The sequence below is a fragment of the Echeneis naucrates genome, chromosome 22 (genome assembly GCF_900963305.1).
Source record: "Echeneis naucrates chromosome 22, fEcheNa1.1, whole genome shotgun sequence".
Taxonomy (NCBI): Eukaryota; Metazoa; Chordata; class Actinopteri; order Carangiformes; family Echeneidae; genus Echeneis; species Echeneis naucrates.
The window spans coordinates 14,765,032-14,781,857 of record NC_042532.1 but is presented as its reverse complement, the minus strand read 5'-3'; the positions used below and the strand labels follow the sequence as shown (position 1 = coordinate 14,781,857).

The 16,826-nt window shown below is 40.9% G+C and overlaps 1 protein-coding gene across 1 annotated transcript; it reads right to left on the bottom strand.

Annotated features, from left to right (window-relative positions):
* Positions 1 to 6,480: 6,480 nt before the first annotated feature.
* Positions 6,481 to 15,433, bottom strand: lbh (LBH regulator of WNT signaling pathway). The gene is made up of 3 exons (XM_029493846.1): positions 15,211 to 15,433; positions 10,159 to 10,261; positions 6,481 to 7,592 (listed from the first exon to the last, which is right to left on the bottom strand). Exons 1-3 carry the CDS (start codon positions 15,237 to 15,239, stop codon positions 7,371 to 7,373), a joined length of 354 nt encoding a protein of 117 aa, XP_029349706.1. The 5' UTR covers positions 15,240 to 15,433; the 3' UTR covers positions 6,481 to 7,370.
* Between the last annotated feature and the right edge of the window lie 1,393 nt (positions 15,434 to 16,826).

The following is a 16,826-nucleotide window of genomic DNA, read 5'->3' as shown; positions in this document are numbered from 1 at the left end:
AAATGTCTCTGCATTGAAAAACTAATCCCGGGAAATGTTTCTAATCGTTAGTAAGTAGTATCATGTTATTCTTTTTTGCATCTTATTTGCATCAGTGGCTGAGCAGCAATTTGCATCGCCGTAAAAGACAGACATGGTGATATATTTTATCTGCTTTTTAACAAATGCATCACATTCTATAACTAGAAGACAAACGATGCAGAGCAAACTGCAACAATTATAACAGTCAGATAACCGTAATGGAGAAAGATACAGCATTTCCCCTAATATAGAACAGAATCATTTTAACCACTGTGTATAAATAATAATAAGCACAGTAAGGGGCTTTACACAAAGCCACAAACTGTTTGTTGGTGCAGTTAATCCACCCCAGCATTGTCATTCAAATTATATTATAATTTTAGCAATTCGCTGAATGAGCTGAAGAAATTGAGGTTAACAATGAACAAGTCTGCGACACTACACTGAGAACAAGGGCATCATTCATAAACTTTGTTGAAAGTGAATCATTGTTCTTCATATTTTGTCAGCAAACATTAACCAATTAATTTTGGGAGGTCTACCATTTGCAGTGGCCTAAATGTTGATGGTATACCTATAGTTAATAACTATTTTCTAACTACTTTGTACTCGCTTATCTTTTTTTCAGCACTTGAGATTGTGCTTATGTTGCAGTGTTCCTCATGAAGATGGTGTGTGTTAACTGTATGTCAGGACTCATTCAAATCTCAAGTATGGTATTGATGATATACCTCTGAACCTGAATCCCACAACATAGCCTTTTAAAGTAGTGTAAATCCAAGCATGTGTCATTTGTTTCTTTTACCCACAGTTATGAGCTGTTCTACTCTTACAAATTACCTCAGCATTCAGTGATGTGTGTGTGCGTAGATTCGCCAATGTGTCTGAGTGTATCCAAGCATGTACTCTCTTGTGTGTATGCATGTGGTTGTATATGAGTGTGCGTGTGTGTGTGAGTGTGTGTGTAGCCAGTGAGGTAGAGAAGGAGTGACAGACAGGGTAAAAGAGAGAGTGCACTTAGTCAAACTCAAGACTTTTCCATGACCTGTTCCCTATGGCATGCACTCTATCTGAGAGACTGAGTGAACTGTATAGCTATATCAGTACAAACTTCTCAAGGGTCAATGTATCACTTCAAAGGGAAACGGAAAAACTTTACTTTGAAACACGTTGCCATTATTAAATTTTTTATTTTTTTTTTAACAGTTTGGTCCCAACTCAGCTTTAAAAGAGAAGCACATTCACATGATTAATGATGCCTGTCGAAGATAATTTAGCAGAGGCAATATGATCGCGCACTCCTAATCATATTCCCTTTTAAAATTCCAAGTATCTGAGCCTTCTGCTAAGAATCACAGTGATTTTAATCCATGTAAAACAAACAAGAAAGAAATCAGTAAGTTATGTTTCCCGATAAAAGACGACAAGGAAGGTAAGCCAAAATAAATGCAACTTGTTTCACAGCAAAGGTTTGGATCAATTTACGAGACAAATGCCGTAACAACAGAAACAACATTAATTCATGTTAGCCATGCTGTTCTACTTACGCAAGTCCATTTTGGAGAGTGATTGTTTTGCATTGTATGCAGTGTTTTGTATTATCTTAAATAAAGTCTATTGATAGCGCAGTAACAAAACCTCTTTTAAAATAAAGGTAACAAATCTATTTTTTTTTCTTGCCTCTAATGCATTTGTGCGCTTTTTTAGTTGTTCATTAAAGGGGCACGGATGATTTAACTTCAGCCTTCTTCACTTTCACTTGACTTCCTCTTCATATTGACGGTATATTTCACACTCACACTTGTAACAGCAGATGACATTCCTGTCTTTTTTTTTTTTCAGTTAAATCCAATTATGAATCCAAATTTTGCTAAATTTATCTCCATCTGCATCTCTGGTTCTTTCCTACCTCCCTATTTCTTCCCTTTTTTCTGTAATCTCAAAGCAATTAGGAGCAGAGTGGTCAGGCCATAAGTTGTCTATTTATATCAACAACAGCCTATGGAAGAGCAGCAGGATTAGCACATTAACACACAAAAGGGCAGTGTAAAACTGATGATAGTAGACTTGTATTGATCACAGCTTTAAAAGGTTGAGGATAAGATGGAGATGTACCTTGTATCACCCTGTTAAATAGAGAACGAGTCCCAAGGTGCTTCGACTCATCCATCCAAATTTGTGCTATAGTTGTGAGTCCAGCAGTTGCATTACGTCTTGTGGAGAGTAAATTTTGAATAGCAATCATTACTCTTTGGTTCTCCTTTTTGGAACCATGTCACACATGGCACTGTGATGTTTCCAAATGTCAAATACATTCAGGGAAAAGACACAGTACAATAAAATGATCTGCCTCACTGACTTCCAGAAGTCTCAGGCGAGGTTTTCCATACACATTGTTTGTAAAGTCATGCGGAAAATAGACATGAGGGCATGGTGACATCAACGAAGTTCCACAGTGATATTTTTGCTAAAGCTGCATTTTACCTTATCTCACCAATCTTATCTAAATTGGCCACCAGGCCAAAACCAATCTTTAAACTGTAACTGACCCATGTCACTATCTAAGTGCTGTACTTCTTCAACATCCTTCTTTTTCCTTTCCCTACTCCTTCTCCATTTAATCCTCCCTCCTTGTTGTATGCCTCGCTGCATGTCTTTTTCTAGCTCTTCTCTTGTTGACAGTGCCAGATATGTGTCTACGCATGGTAGGCCGTCTCCAGACAGGTTATAAATAACTAGCAGGGTTTTTGCTTCATGTCCTGAGAGCTCTACTTTCTTCTCACACTTGAGGAACCATGGGAAAAGAATCTTTCCCTTACGCACATGGCACTCGTAATAACAGATACGGTTATACATAAAACCTCCGAGCACATACTCCCGTTTGCACGCTTTACACAAACATACAGACAGGCAGTTATGCATGCACATGCAGAATAAACCTTGGTGGCTTACACGCTAAGTTTTCAGCACTAAAATAGCAAGGTTATAGGAACAGCGGCGCTGTTTGTAATAAAATGTTAAATTACATAACCTGTACTGTGGGAATGCAGAGTACATTTCTACTGTCATGTAAGTATGGGAAACTTGCTGAAACAACAGAAAGTAATAGAAGTCTGGAGCAGCAAAAAATAGAAAGAATGAGAAAACAACTACATTGGAGAGAAAAGTACAATGATGGGAGGGATGGGGAAAAAGAGTTCATCGGATAAGCATTAATTTTCTTCTCTTGACAGACAAGACAGGAGGGGGAGAGGTTATGTTATAGGTACACAAAGGGGTTGGTGTGAGTTTATGTGTATAGGAGTGACAGAGTAACAGTGTTAATGTGGACCTGGGAGTCAGGGAGAATTCGAGGGCTGGCAGGTCAGACTCTGCCGACACACTGGGATCAAGGATGGGATTGTTTCCATTGGAAAGAATTCCAAGAATGAGCTAGAAGAGCTATCAGTGACTTCACTCAGAGGACTCTGACAAGAGTTTTAATACACGGTCAGGCTAAACACTCTTGCACACGTTTAATGATACTCATCTCATGCCAACGGTGGTGTGAGAGATGGTCTCTATTCCCCAATGCCACTGACTGAGTGCCTACTCATCTTTGCTGGCTGCAAAATGAATGCTGTCACCTCTGACCAGCAGCAGGGCAGTTCATAATCAAATTTACAGAGTAAGGAAATAAATTTTGCACCAGAGACAGAGTGGTTAAAATTAACAAAACGGAGCATAGACCACAGGGCAATAAAACTGTCTTTTAAATTAAGAATATTTTCTTGTAGCACAAAATCCTCATGGCCAAATAAGCAAATGTAAGTTGTTTATTTGAGTTACTTATTACTTGGGTGGACTTTTTAGGTAATGCTTACTGGCCTTACTGGAAAAAGTTACATAAGATGATTGATAGATAAGTGTGTATGGTGAATGTAAAGCCAGAGTCAGTAAATGGTTAGCTAAGCTAACTTATTTTAGCAGTTGTTGGCAAGCCAATCAAGATTTAACACGTGAGCATTAGATGTGAAACTTGTTTTTTTTTTGTTGTTGTTGTTGTTGGGTTAGTCCCCTACAAAACCAGACTGACAGTTCGCCCCTCAAAAACACAGATAACCTACTCTACCACAACTTTGTGGTTGTGTTGGGATCCATTCAAGTTAGCAGGCCCAAACGACTTGTGGTGACGCATAAAAAGAGAAAAAAACTTAAATGAAGAAATTAGAAAAATAAACAACCTTGGTGGAAATTTTGGCAGAGGCCTGTGATTCATGTAAAGAGGAGAAGTGAGAAACTTGGTTCACAGGGACTTCTAATATTAGACCTTTTTGGCTGTTGGAACTGTAAATTCCATAAAACCTTGAACTGATGATGATAGATATCTCAACTTACGGGACAGGAGGACTATATAAAGTAAAGTCAAAACTTATTGATGATGCAGTTTGAAGGGCCTGATGGTGGCCGTCAAGTTCATTATCTGAGCAGAGACTGAGAAATGCAAATGCAATATAAGAGCTATTTAAAATCTGTATGTAAAAGGATTGTGCTCTGGAAGTTCCTGTCACATCACTTTTAGCTGAAAACATACAGGGATTTTCTTTAATAAAGCCAAAGTATATTACTTTCTCCACCAATATTTGAAATAACACACAGAGTTCAGAGGTTTCTGTCTGACGTCACATTCTTGCGTAGCTGGACTTGACTCCGGCCATTCTCTCAAAGGACTGTGCTCTGGCCTTTCCTAACATCTTATGAGTTCTTCTTTCCATGATCTCACTACTTTTTCCACTGAGATCAAGGGACAGTCATTAAGAAAGGGACAAAGGACATTCATTTTCTCGGCTATTCAGAACTTGCTACAGGTTCCCTGGGCCAGACACATTCACTGTTGCTGACCACTATTATCAGCTGGGGGGTATTAATAACTCTTCATGCTCCAGTTTTTCCAGGAAGAAGGATGCAGGATAGAATGTCAGTTCATTGTTCTCCTTCCAGGAAGCGACCGTAAGGCCCTGCGAGTACCACCTTGGCCAATTTATGGGGCCCTTGGCCCTTAAAGTCCCTACCACAGCAACTTTGATAGACTATTCCCAGTACTTGGCAATCAAACTTGACCTAGTGGGTCACTAATATAGAACAAAGCAGCAAATCACCTGAGAGGCTTCCATTGCAACAGTGATCAGAAAGCTTTCTGCTTATTCCTATAAAATCTCCTAGTTCCCCATTAGAGCTTTTCCACTCAACCACATTTTATTAGTCTTGCATCATTGTGGTGGGTGTTTATGGGCAGAGTGTAAAGAGTTACTTTCATTGCCTTTTATACCCTTTACTATCTTTAATACTTCTGTAATTGTGCAGGCTCCAATGGTGGTTCAAACCCATGTTCTCATATTTCTGAATGGCATTTGATATTTTAAAAATGACTTGCTATAAGAACTTCAAAATTAAAGCTGCTCTGTGTTAAGGAATAAGATTTGTTGTAATGAAGAGTGAGACTGTGCTGTGTGAGATGAAGACAGGAAGTAGCATGTGGCCTACTCTCGCTTCTATATATAAATATCTATATATGCGTATTTGATACATGCAGCTGTTTTCGTAGAGAGATTTTGTGTGCAGAGAGTGCTGTGCAGGAAGCAATACTGCTTTTTGTTTAACCACTACAGGTGAAAAGAGTGGGGAAAACATGTGTCAGGGGTGGGGGTGTACAACTATACAAAAGTAAGAGTCCCTTGGAAACACTGATTTCAATGTACTGGGGGAGTACCCCACTAAGACTTATTTACACCCCCCCACCCTCCAAAAAAACAAAACAAAAAAAACACAAAAAACAAAAAAACTTCAGTCAATTATTCTCACAGCTTACTGCTTGATAGCAAATTCAAATGTTTATTTACAGCCATTGCAATTATCAAAGAAAAGTGGTCTAAATACAAAAAAAATAAAATATGGCGGCTAATCTCCCTGAGCTTTACGAAAACATGTGGGACCAGTGGGTAAAAGGAAAGATGTTCTGTACAGAGCCCTAATGCCACTCAAATGAGAAATCACAACAAGAACAGAGTCAATACATCAATCATGCTCATACAACAGTATTTGAGATTTTGTACAGAGTGAAATCTTTTCCACACATCGACAAGACTTTTTTTCTTCTTTAATTGCAATTTGAAATAGCAACCCCCAAAAACCAAAATGGAGAAAAAAAAAAAAAATCTGAAATTCGAAACTAAGGACTAATGATGTGAGTGGAATGACAAGTGCAATATGATCTCAGACATAGCCTGTATCCTAATTTATGATTTGTCCAACAGTGAGTTCCCCATGACCTGAACGGAAAAAAAAAAAAAAAAAAAAAAAAAAAAAAAAAAGTATGGCTTTTTATTAAAAAAAAAGAAAAAAAAGAAAAGGCAATACAACCAGGAAAGTTTTCAGTTCAGGTGTGTACAGCTCAGAGCGATTCTCCATCTCTTTCAAAAAAAAAAAAAAAAAAAAAGTTAGAGTATTTACATATCCTTCTTTGGGGCTGTACATTGTTTTATTAAATGCTTTTACAAGTTTACAATTCCCTTTTGTCCATTAACAACGGCCTTCTTGTTTTGTTAGGCCAATGTGAGGAGATAATCTTAGCAGGACTGTATTTACCGTGGCCCCCCCACCCTTCACTTTCTTTTTGCTGCTCAGTGAGTCCTTGGTGACTATTGTAAATGCTGACACATTGGTCACAAAAATATAATTTAGACAGATCCTGTGCCAAAATAATAGTAACAACAAGAGGAAAAAAATAAAATCGCAAGACATTCACTTCTCACAGACAGACAAATCTATGGACAGCAGTGGCAATCACAATAATTAACATATCGATCCAGGAACTGAAACAACTGTGGACAGTGCTGTAAATCCCCACAGGTACCACAATAGTTCTGTATGCGAGTGTAAAGCCTCTGGGGTCATGACACCAACCATTTCAGAGAAAAGTACAAAGCGGTCACCACACCCTGCAGTGTGAGACCTGTCCAAACCCATGTGTGAGCCGCCATTCAATGGGACATCCAATCTGGGCAGTGACACACACATGGTGGGAAATGGGTGTAAGTTAGAGGTGTGCGTGTCGGGTCTTCTCCAAGTCCATTTTGGTGGATGTGATGTCCAGGAGGATAAATGGTTAAGAATGTGAGTGCACACGTGTATTGCTTCTCTTGTGGGAATGATGTTTTGGTGTCAAGGGAAACGAGATGGCATTATGAGACACTGCGTGTGTATCAGCCGGCCGAGACTTCGGAGTGCTGAAGTGAAGTGCAACCAGTGTGTGAAAGGGAAAGTAGACTAAAGAGATGGGACAAGAGTATATGCGTGCTACAACATAGCCTCTAGTGCTGAGAATTCTGCATGGGCTGTCCATTTTGGATGCTGCCATTATTGTGCTCCTCATCCTCTTCGTCGTCGTCATCCTCTTCACTGACCAAAAACTCCTCTGGAGGCCAGCGAAGTTCTCCACTTTCAACTTCCCCCTCTGTCGGCTCAACCACAATGGAAGGCAGTCGATCTTTGAGCTTACAGCAACGGTCAAAGTCCGAGGGGTCCGGGAATATCTTTGGGAGAGACGAGAGTGAAACGCTGGTCAACAATCTTTCATCAACCTCAGAAGTTAATAGAAAGCTGGCCACAGTTGCAATGCTAGAAATTATTTGTGAGCATACTTGTGATCATTGCTAAGTGTGGGGTAGGATCTGGGACACCAGAAGATGCAGAAGTGTTGCAGGCACCATAAGGCTAAACAACTGTGAAGGAAATCATTTGCAGACTAAACATCTGTCATGGGTTTTGGTTGCTTAAAATCTCAGTGGCATACCTGCACTTGCCCGGCCCATACTCCCTTTGCAGTTAAGCTACCTTTCCTGCATACAAAAAGGTGTTCACACAAAAATGAACTGCAAGCAGAAGAGCGCCATCGGCGGCTGCGTATGGGTAGATGAGACATGTTTTGCAAGACTTGCGGTCAATGCTGCATCATGTTTGAATTAAACACTCCGGCAGACATTGTGCCAAGCAGCTTGCAGCCACTTATGAATCTCATCCAGGAGCAAATCACTTTAGACATTACAGTCACTGCATTTATAATAAAAGTAAGGCGCAAACAACAAGGTGAAAGGTTTACTGGGGAATGATACATTTATATATAGAACAACCATCCCTATTGCAGGAAGCATTAAGTGTTGGATGCGTTATATTCCTGTTTAAGAGTCAGAAAGTAAATAAATACATTTTGTTCAAGTTTATCCGCAAATCCAGACCAATATGTCTGCTTATGAACACAGCAGGCCATTCTCATAAATCCAAACTGAAGGTCACAAGAGACGTTCTGACAAGAGAGATTACATGCATTCCCTATCATGGCAAGACTGGCCATCAACCTCTGACTTTGTCTGTTCTCAGGAACTGGAGAAAAAGGCCCAGGGGAAAAAGCCTGCCACTCCTGGTCCAAGAGACGCATTTTTTGCTGTTGTTTGGATAAAGTGGATGAATATTTTTAGACCTGCATATTTCAGTCAGACTTCTTTTGGGCAGGGAGGGGTGGGGGCGGGGGTTCTGGGCAAAGAGCCGAGTGGAAAGAAAGCATTAGATGAAGCAGGAGAGAGGCTGAGACAAGAGACCGAGGAGATCCAGCTGTGTCCAAGTCTCCATAAATTCCATAAGAGACAGACGAGAAGAGAGGAGAAAGACACAAAGTTCTAAATATGTTGAGTGAATGTGAGAATTTCTAATAATGAGTCTAGAGTCCATGATAACAGCTGCATATTGAAACACACCAAGGGAAGTAATGTTTGAGCATGCCTTTTCATGCATCATGCATTTTCCTGGCCCACATCAGTGTGCATCAGCACCAGGGGGAGTTGGGCAGCAAGTGACCTTGCCCTTGGACCCTCAACTAACATGTCATATCTTGTTTCACTTCCAGTGGCATGAAGCAACGACATGTCAGCCAGGCACAATACTGACTATTTTAAGATCTTCTTGGGTGCATGACTGGATTAGGAAGAGCTGCATATGATGTCTGAATAATAATATTGCTGTTTGATATGATTATTCAATAAGTGTTTATTTACTTATTTTTCCCCACTAGTGAAGACTTGTTTCAATAACAGTTACAGGTGCAGCTGAAATTTAATGGTCACAATTAATGCCCAAGTCCCAGCAGCCATAACAGAGTGACTGATATAACAACATTTTATGAGGAGTAGCTTGGGCCTTGGGCAAATAGCTGAGGTGAGGCAATAAAGCGAGGACAAAGAATGAGAACTGGTACATTGGCACCTTCCTCACCCCCCCCCTTTATCCTTTTCTCTCATCCTTTCAGACACTCACAGCTGGGGTGTGATCTGTGGGGGAGAGGAAGCCAGCCTTTTCCTCATCCAACAGTCACATTCAACATGGCATGCGTAAGCGTTTTTAAATGTGTCTTTCAAAGTAATTTGGCATCAATGACCAACTCTGGCCAAATCAAATGTTTCTGACTCTAGCCCGTTTTACTGTGAGAGATGATGACAAGCAGGGCGCTGTGTGTTTAAGGAGTTTTGTTTCCAGGATGGCCCTATTGAGCTGACAGTGAAACAAAGCTGCAGGGAGCAACTTGTCAAGACCACCTGATAGCTGCTTCTCTCATCTCTCTAATCATCTGTGCCGTGGCACAAAAATAAAGCCTGCAGATGTACACAATTTGCACGACATACATTTCCTGTGTATCTTGAAAGTTATGACCAACTATGAATAGCAACATTTTACACAATAGGGGGAAAAAAAAAAAAAAAAAAGAAGGGTTAAGGTCGGTCTATGGGGGGAAGTCAATTGTAACTTTCTGCATTCTTTATGCAGTTGCAGATGGGTGCTTTATGCTGACAACATACTCAAAGTGTAACTGCATTGCAAACATAGTTAAACATAGTTAAATATTTATTATTTTTTTTCTTTTTAGACAAATTGTTTCTGTAGAGTATGATTTTCCACCCTCTCATCCCAAAACGCAGCTGCTGACATTCCAATTCACGATGACTTAAGTGAGACAGGTATAAAATGGCCATGACGCATGCAAATACCTGGGTAGGGAGCAGGGACAGAAGCAGTGTTTGTCTCATGCATGAAATGGCATGTGTGTCGTACCTGGAAGGAGAGTCTGTCCTTGCTCGGGCTGAGCCTCATGTCCTCCATGGGGGTGCTGTTGATCATCACCTCAGTCATATCTCGGCTGGGCACAAACAGTGGGCTGCAGGAGACGAGAAGAAGCCATGCATTTAGATAATGACTGTCTGCTGCACATGTGCGCTGTGAGAAACAAATGTGGTCCCCATCTGCTTTGCAGCGAATTAAATAGTCCAAATGAATAGGGGAGGACAAATGAGCACAAAAAATAAAAAAATAGAAGTGTTAGGACAAAACTCATTGTTGTTTACCTTCCTGGATGTGTGCCATTTTAGTCATATCAGCATATGTTGACCACTATGCAACCACAAGCTTGCAGTCCATGCTCTGCTACGCTGGTGCATTTGCAAAGCTGCACAGCTCATCATGTGGCTTTCATAAAAAATGGCCACCTCTAAAAGCAGGATGATGTGTCTTTTGCACTAGCGACCAGAGAACAGTCATTATGAAAGCGTGCTGGGAGGGCGTGCTGTGGTATTTGAGTCGAAGCACTCAGTTCCATAAAGGCTCAGCCAAACTTTCCATTTTAGATAAAAGTAACAATCACTTGTTTTTCCATGTTCAGTACATTCACTAGCCAACTTTAAAGTAAGGATTTTTTAAATGACTTGAAGCAGGTCCCAGGACTGACATAGATGCTGTCTTGAGACAAGATGTTGAGCAGCCTTCTCACGCTCTCTATTTAAAGCCCGGTGCTTTGCGGTCAGTGGCCAAAGGCTTGTGGTTTGTGTGGTCACTAACTATGGAGGACAACGGGGAAAGAAAAAAAAAAAAAAAAAAAAAAAAAAAGACCACAGTAAGTTGTTCACTCACATCCACACATTATCTGAGTCAATGGACTTTGTTCTTCTGGGTGGGGATGAGGTACAACTTGAGCTTCAAATAAAGAAGTTTTCCATGTAACAGACTCGCAACGAGGTGCAATAGTAACAGTAATTAAAACATAGTTTTGAAAAAAGAAGTGATGATACTGCTCAGTGTTAAGCTGAATTTGACCATTTTCCAGTCTGGCAGATTTACTTCAAAACCTGTTAAATCCCAACAGTAGAAAAATGAAAGCACTCAATTATTTCCCTTTGACGTTACACAAAACAGAAGTGTCTTTAAAAATAAACATTTAAATCCTACAGCTCTCACGTCATCCGCCAAGTACAACACAAAACATTCTGTGGGATTCCTAAATAAAAACACAGCTCTGACTTACTGCTTCCATTTATGACTCATGACTTTAAGCAGTCTAATCATCCATTTATCGAAACACCAGTTACTTTACAGTAAATCTAAAATGTTTTGTTTGATTTAAAAAAAAAAAAAAAGTATAGATGGAAATTCTGCCAAATAAAACTTGAAAAAAATCAAATTGTCATTCAGTAAAAATATATTCAGTCTGTTAGTTCAGAGCACTGAGGGGGTTTTTCTTCAGCAGACTTGGATGGTTACACTGATGTCACTGTGCTTCAGTTTGCTGACTTTGGGGCTTTAGCAGCATTCACACTACACTTTAACTTTAAACATCATCCTGTTTGTTACTTTTGTGGATTATGGCTCACAACTTGAACTCCTGGAATGAGGATTCCCGATGAGCCTCACAGAATCATTCTTAGACCTCCATGGTGTATGAGTGAACTTTGACACTCAAGTTTTGGAGTTTGAGTTAAACAATTTTTTATATTAAAAAAAAAAAAAAAAACGAAGAGCCTTTATGTACACAAGCAGAATTTCCATCCTTTGGGGGAAAATTGAGTAGCATGTGTCACTCAGTTCTAGGAGATCATTCACCCCTGGGGGGAGGGGGGGGAGAAAAGGTAATTTATCAGCTTTTCCATCCCTTGCAGCTTTCAGGAAGAAACATTGACTTCACAACAGGGTGTCATAATGCTTTTGGCTCAATCACCATGAAGCAACCTTTACTGCACCATTCAGACCAGACGGCACACTTGGCCAAAACAATAGCGGGATATCCAAAAATAGGAGGCCAGAAAGATACACAAGATTTAACATGAGGGTCTGGGGGAATTAAAAAAAAAAAAAAATAAATAAATAAAAGAGCCAGAGCGGCTCTTGAACTTATTTCATCCTTGAGTTGGATAAAGAGGAGGGTGAAGCAGGCATGCCTAAAGCAACAGAGGAAGGGATGAAGGGATGAACAGTGACAGTGAAGACCTGAGCTAAGGAGGAGAGCGGGAGGGAAGCGAAAGAAAGATAAACACTCGGGTCTTGCCAGTCATATTTCTGTTCAGGGATCGTATAAACATCCTGCTCGGCTAAGAATAACAGAACGTCGGCCTAATAAAACATAAAGGGGGCACAATGAGGAGGAAGTGGGGGTGCGCAAGTAACAAGTTGACCTGGGAGGGAGGAAACAAATATACAGACTGTGGCCTTCTATTACTGTTTCAAGTGTCAGGCTGTTCGGAACAACATGTCCTCCTCTCAGTGGAATCATTTTTAGAGATGTCCTGTTAAAGCGCTCTGCAAGTAGCCCACCACAATGAGCCCAGGTAGTTAACTAGTGTGGTAAGAGGCACATATTTCACCATCATCTGTGAATGTGATTATGTAGCTGCCCCATTGCTTGATTATCTGGGTTAGTGACAGGACGCATCTTAAGACAAATGGCTCTTGATTAATGCGTGAGGCTGGCGTGGCAGATGGCAGTAAGCCTCTTTACCTCTTGACCCAGTCAACAGAAAGCATACTTGGTGCTGCCAGCTTTGTAATGCCACATCCAGCCAAGGCACAGATGGATAACAGGTAATGGCACAAGACACCACAATGTACCATTCATCCAACCGGAAAGATTATTGCAGCCTAGAGCTAAAACTTTGTTTAAGCCGGTTTAAAAAAAAAAAAAAAAAAAAAGTTTCAAGTCACTGGTATCAGCTTGAAATGTAAACATTTCTTACAATAGCCAAAAATAAATAAATAAATAAATAAAAATATAGGAGTTCTGGACTATTTGTGTACAAGCAATCTCTAAGTGTCATATTGGGCTGATGAGTACAATTTCAACAACAATTTTCTCACATTTGAGAAAATTAGTTCTGGCAGTCAATATTTTTCAAATGTGATCAATGCATAAATGATCCTCAAAATTCATTTGTGCTGTTCCAAAATGACAGCATAACACAAAGTCGTTTTCTTTTTAAACCACTGGAGTTTCAGACAGATGCACTGATCCTGTGACCGGTGGAGCGATATGCATGCTGTCATCAGTCTCCTCCAGCGTTTCCTTTAACACTTTTCTGACCTCATTATATATATTGAGCATGTTCCTAATGATTTTCTGCTGTAGCAGTGACGCGTTGTAAAGCCATCCGCCACACCAGCCTTACCTTAGACCAAAAAAAAAAAAAATCTTTGTTAGAAAGGCCAAAAGCCTCATCATGTCAGACTGACAAGGGTCATCCACCCGTCTCCAAAGATTAAGATTAAGGCCATGCCATCTCCTTGGATGTCGGTGCTGTATTGATGCAGACAGGACTCCCAGAACCAACAGTCTCACTGCACGGGAAAGGAATCTGCACTGCGCGTTATCAACGTCGTTTCATGGCTGCCACCCTGCTGTTGCTACCTCCACCACCACCATCATAAATCTCAACTTGTGTGGTGACAGAGCAAAGCTGCTGATGTTCTGTGCCAGCACTGAGATTTCCACCAGGCGAGTCACACAGCTCAACAGGTATGTAGGTGGTGGGTTGTTTTTTTGTTTTTTTTTTTGGGGGGGGGGGGGGGGGGGGCTACAGAGTGGGGTTGCAATGAAGAGGTTGTATCCAGAGTCCGCTATCCTGAGTGCCACTGAAAAGATATCATGGATCAGTGATGACACCAGTGCTTTAGAAAGGTAATCAGGACTGACAACTTGCAAGTTGTATAAAGACATGTGACGAGTACACATGGAAGATTTCCTGCCATGTTGGACAAGTTCAAACTGTTGTGAGATGAGTCTTCCTGTTCACACAGATAGAAAGCCGCAGCACAGACAGTGGAAGGTTTCAGTGAAACTTACAGCATGTAGCTTCCAATCAAACGAAGCCCAGAATGTCTCTAATCGTACCTTAGAAATAAGAAGGCATCACTGAGGAAAGGTGACACCCTATTTTCGGATTTCTTATAGAAGTAGCATTACAGAAGTGAAGCATTGTGTGCAGTGTGACAAAGAACAGAGCAGAATGCTGAGTGTGGTTACTGTAAAGAGGCGGATTCTGAACTTCCTGGCAGATACAGGTTGAAGGCTACTGAGGTTTGAACACTGTTCGCAAAGAAGCCTTCAAAAAAAAAAAAAAAAAACCAAACAAAAGAAAACACCTTGCATATCCTCTCTACAGATAGATAAACATTTGGCAGAAAAAGTTTTCACAGAGCCTCAAATAAACAAAAGGGGCCCTCACTACTCCCATGTCAAGTACATGGATTTAATAAAATGACAACTGAATTTGATAAGAGCAGAGTGCATCCATCCATCCTTCTCCAGCTGCACAGCACCTGCAGCACTACAGACCAATGGAGCAGCATTTCACTCCCTGCAAAAGCTTCAGGACACAGCTGAGCTTCATGTTTAAACTGAAAAGAATCCAAAAAAAAGGGGAAAAAAGCACATTTCATAACCAAAGAGAAAGAGGCTCCAAATAAAGCTGTGTGACCACTGTGACTGTAATCTGGCAGACATGAAGAGCCATATCCTGACAACGATATTGCTAAAACCCTTAAGGGGAAAAAAACTCTATGCTTTGACATTTTCCAATTTCTGGGGCAACACCCCATACAAAAAAAAAAAAAAATGAAAGGAAACATGAGTGGGTGCATCAAAAAAGTGTATGTTGCTTGCTTGGAGGGAAATCACCACACACACACACACACACACACACACACACAGTATACTTTGTTCTTACCTGTCCAATGGAGATCCAACACATCTGCTATTTGATACTTCTTTTTTTTTTTAAACCAAGCGAAATAAATAAATAAAACATAAAAGAAGGCATGTGAGCAGGTGGAAGATGTAGTACTCACCAGTAGATCTGCTGGGAAAATACAGACATGAATTCACACCTGCTGCCAATTCTGCTGGTTAGGGGAATCTAAATACAGCCGCTGACTGCTCTCTGGCTTTTTCTTTCCGTTTTTTTTTTTTATTTTTTATTTTATTTCTCTGAAAGCCCAACCCTGCAGCGCGGAGCTGGGATACAAAACGAAAGTAAGCCCGACGCCGGCAGAGGAAAAACGCAGCTCTTTAAATTGGTGCGTCTTTGTGATGAGCGCTTCGTTCGCACTGAGTATTTATGCGGGAGGCGTGCGCAGTTCAGCAGGGGACACGCCCCCTCCCTGAACGGGCCAGAAATCCTCAATGGCAGCTCGTTACCGGCAGGAGCCAATCAGAGCTCAGGTGACCCCCCCCCCCTCCCCGTCCCCCCTCCAGCCCTGATGACGACAGCAGCCACCGAACCCTTTCATTGGGAAGAGACAAGAAAATACTGCATGATGCTATTGATTTGTAGTCTCCAAGGCAACAAAATGACAGTCTTACCTTCTCTTGAATGACAACACGAACAAACAAACAACAACAAAAAAAAGAAGCAAAAAAACAAACAAACAAAAAAAAAAAAAAAAAAAAAAAAAACCCACCACCACCACCAACCCCCAAAACAAAACAAAACTGATTCGCCGTGACATTTATCCAAATGAGGAAAAGGGAGGGGGGGGGGGGGGAGGAGACAGAGCGCCTCTGCTCTCCATTCACAAATATATTCCAAGGGCAAGTCAATGTCTGGATGTTTCAGGAATGAAGAAGGGGCCTCCTGCTGCGGTTTACTTGTATACATATACACAAAGCATGCTCGAATCATGCACAGCATATATATGTATATGTGTGTGTGTGTGTGTGTGTGTGTGTGTGTGCGCGTGTGTATATACATTACACACTGTCAGGAAAACTGGATCATAGATGACCCTCGAAATAAAGTAAGTATTTCTGCGACGTGTTTGCTCAGGACTGCTGGCACACAGCTGACCTTCATGCCTTATAAAGTGCTCACTTGCCTCTTTCCCTGCTGTTTGGCTCAGAGAAAGCAGATGCCTTGTTCACTTTGCAGCAGTGAAGGTAAATGGTGACGTGATAGTAGGCCTGCACTGCCACCTTGTGAGGATGAGTGCTTATTGTTTCATTCATAACAATGGGAAGTGTACACAGCATTGACATTTTTCTTTCATTCCTTAACGCCTCCAAATGTCTTTGTGGTGACACAGACAACACTTAGCAAAGTAGCTTCTATCAATCTAGTAGATACATATTTTAAAAAAGCTTTTGGGCGAGATGGCATACATAGAGAGAGCACCGCACTGCACAAACACAAGGTGCCCGTGGATCAGCCACTGATAAATACTCATATGTACAAGATATCTTTTACTTTTACTTGTACTAGTGGAAGGCCCACCCTTCCCATTCATCCATCCATCCATATGTCTCTGGTGGTCTAGCTCAGATTCCGAATGCTGAATAAACTATGACTGGAATCAACAGAAGACATACTTGTTTGTTTTTGTTACTGACTGGTGTTTTGTGACCGTCGGATGTCATGAGCTCCTGTCAGCATTGAATGGACTGCTGCTGCTAGCCTACAATATGTGCT

What these genes read in the sequence shown, in the direction of transcription:
- lbh (XM_029493846.1), bottom strand. Translation starts at nt 15,239, where the DNA reads ATGTCTGTATTTTCCCAGCAGATCTACTG. An exon ending in TTTTCCCAGCAGATCTACTG is followed by an intron (nt 10,262 to 15,210) that starts GTGAGTACTACA and finishes CGTCTCCTGCAG; the next exon opens with CCCACTGTTTGTGCCCAGCC. An exon ending in AGGACAGACTCTCCTTCCAG is followed by an intron (nt 7,593 to 10,158) that starts GTACGACACACA and finishes TCTCTCCCAAAG; the next exon opens with ATATTCCCGGACCCCTCGGA.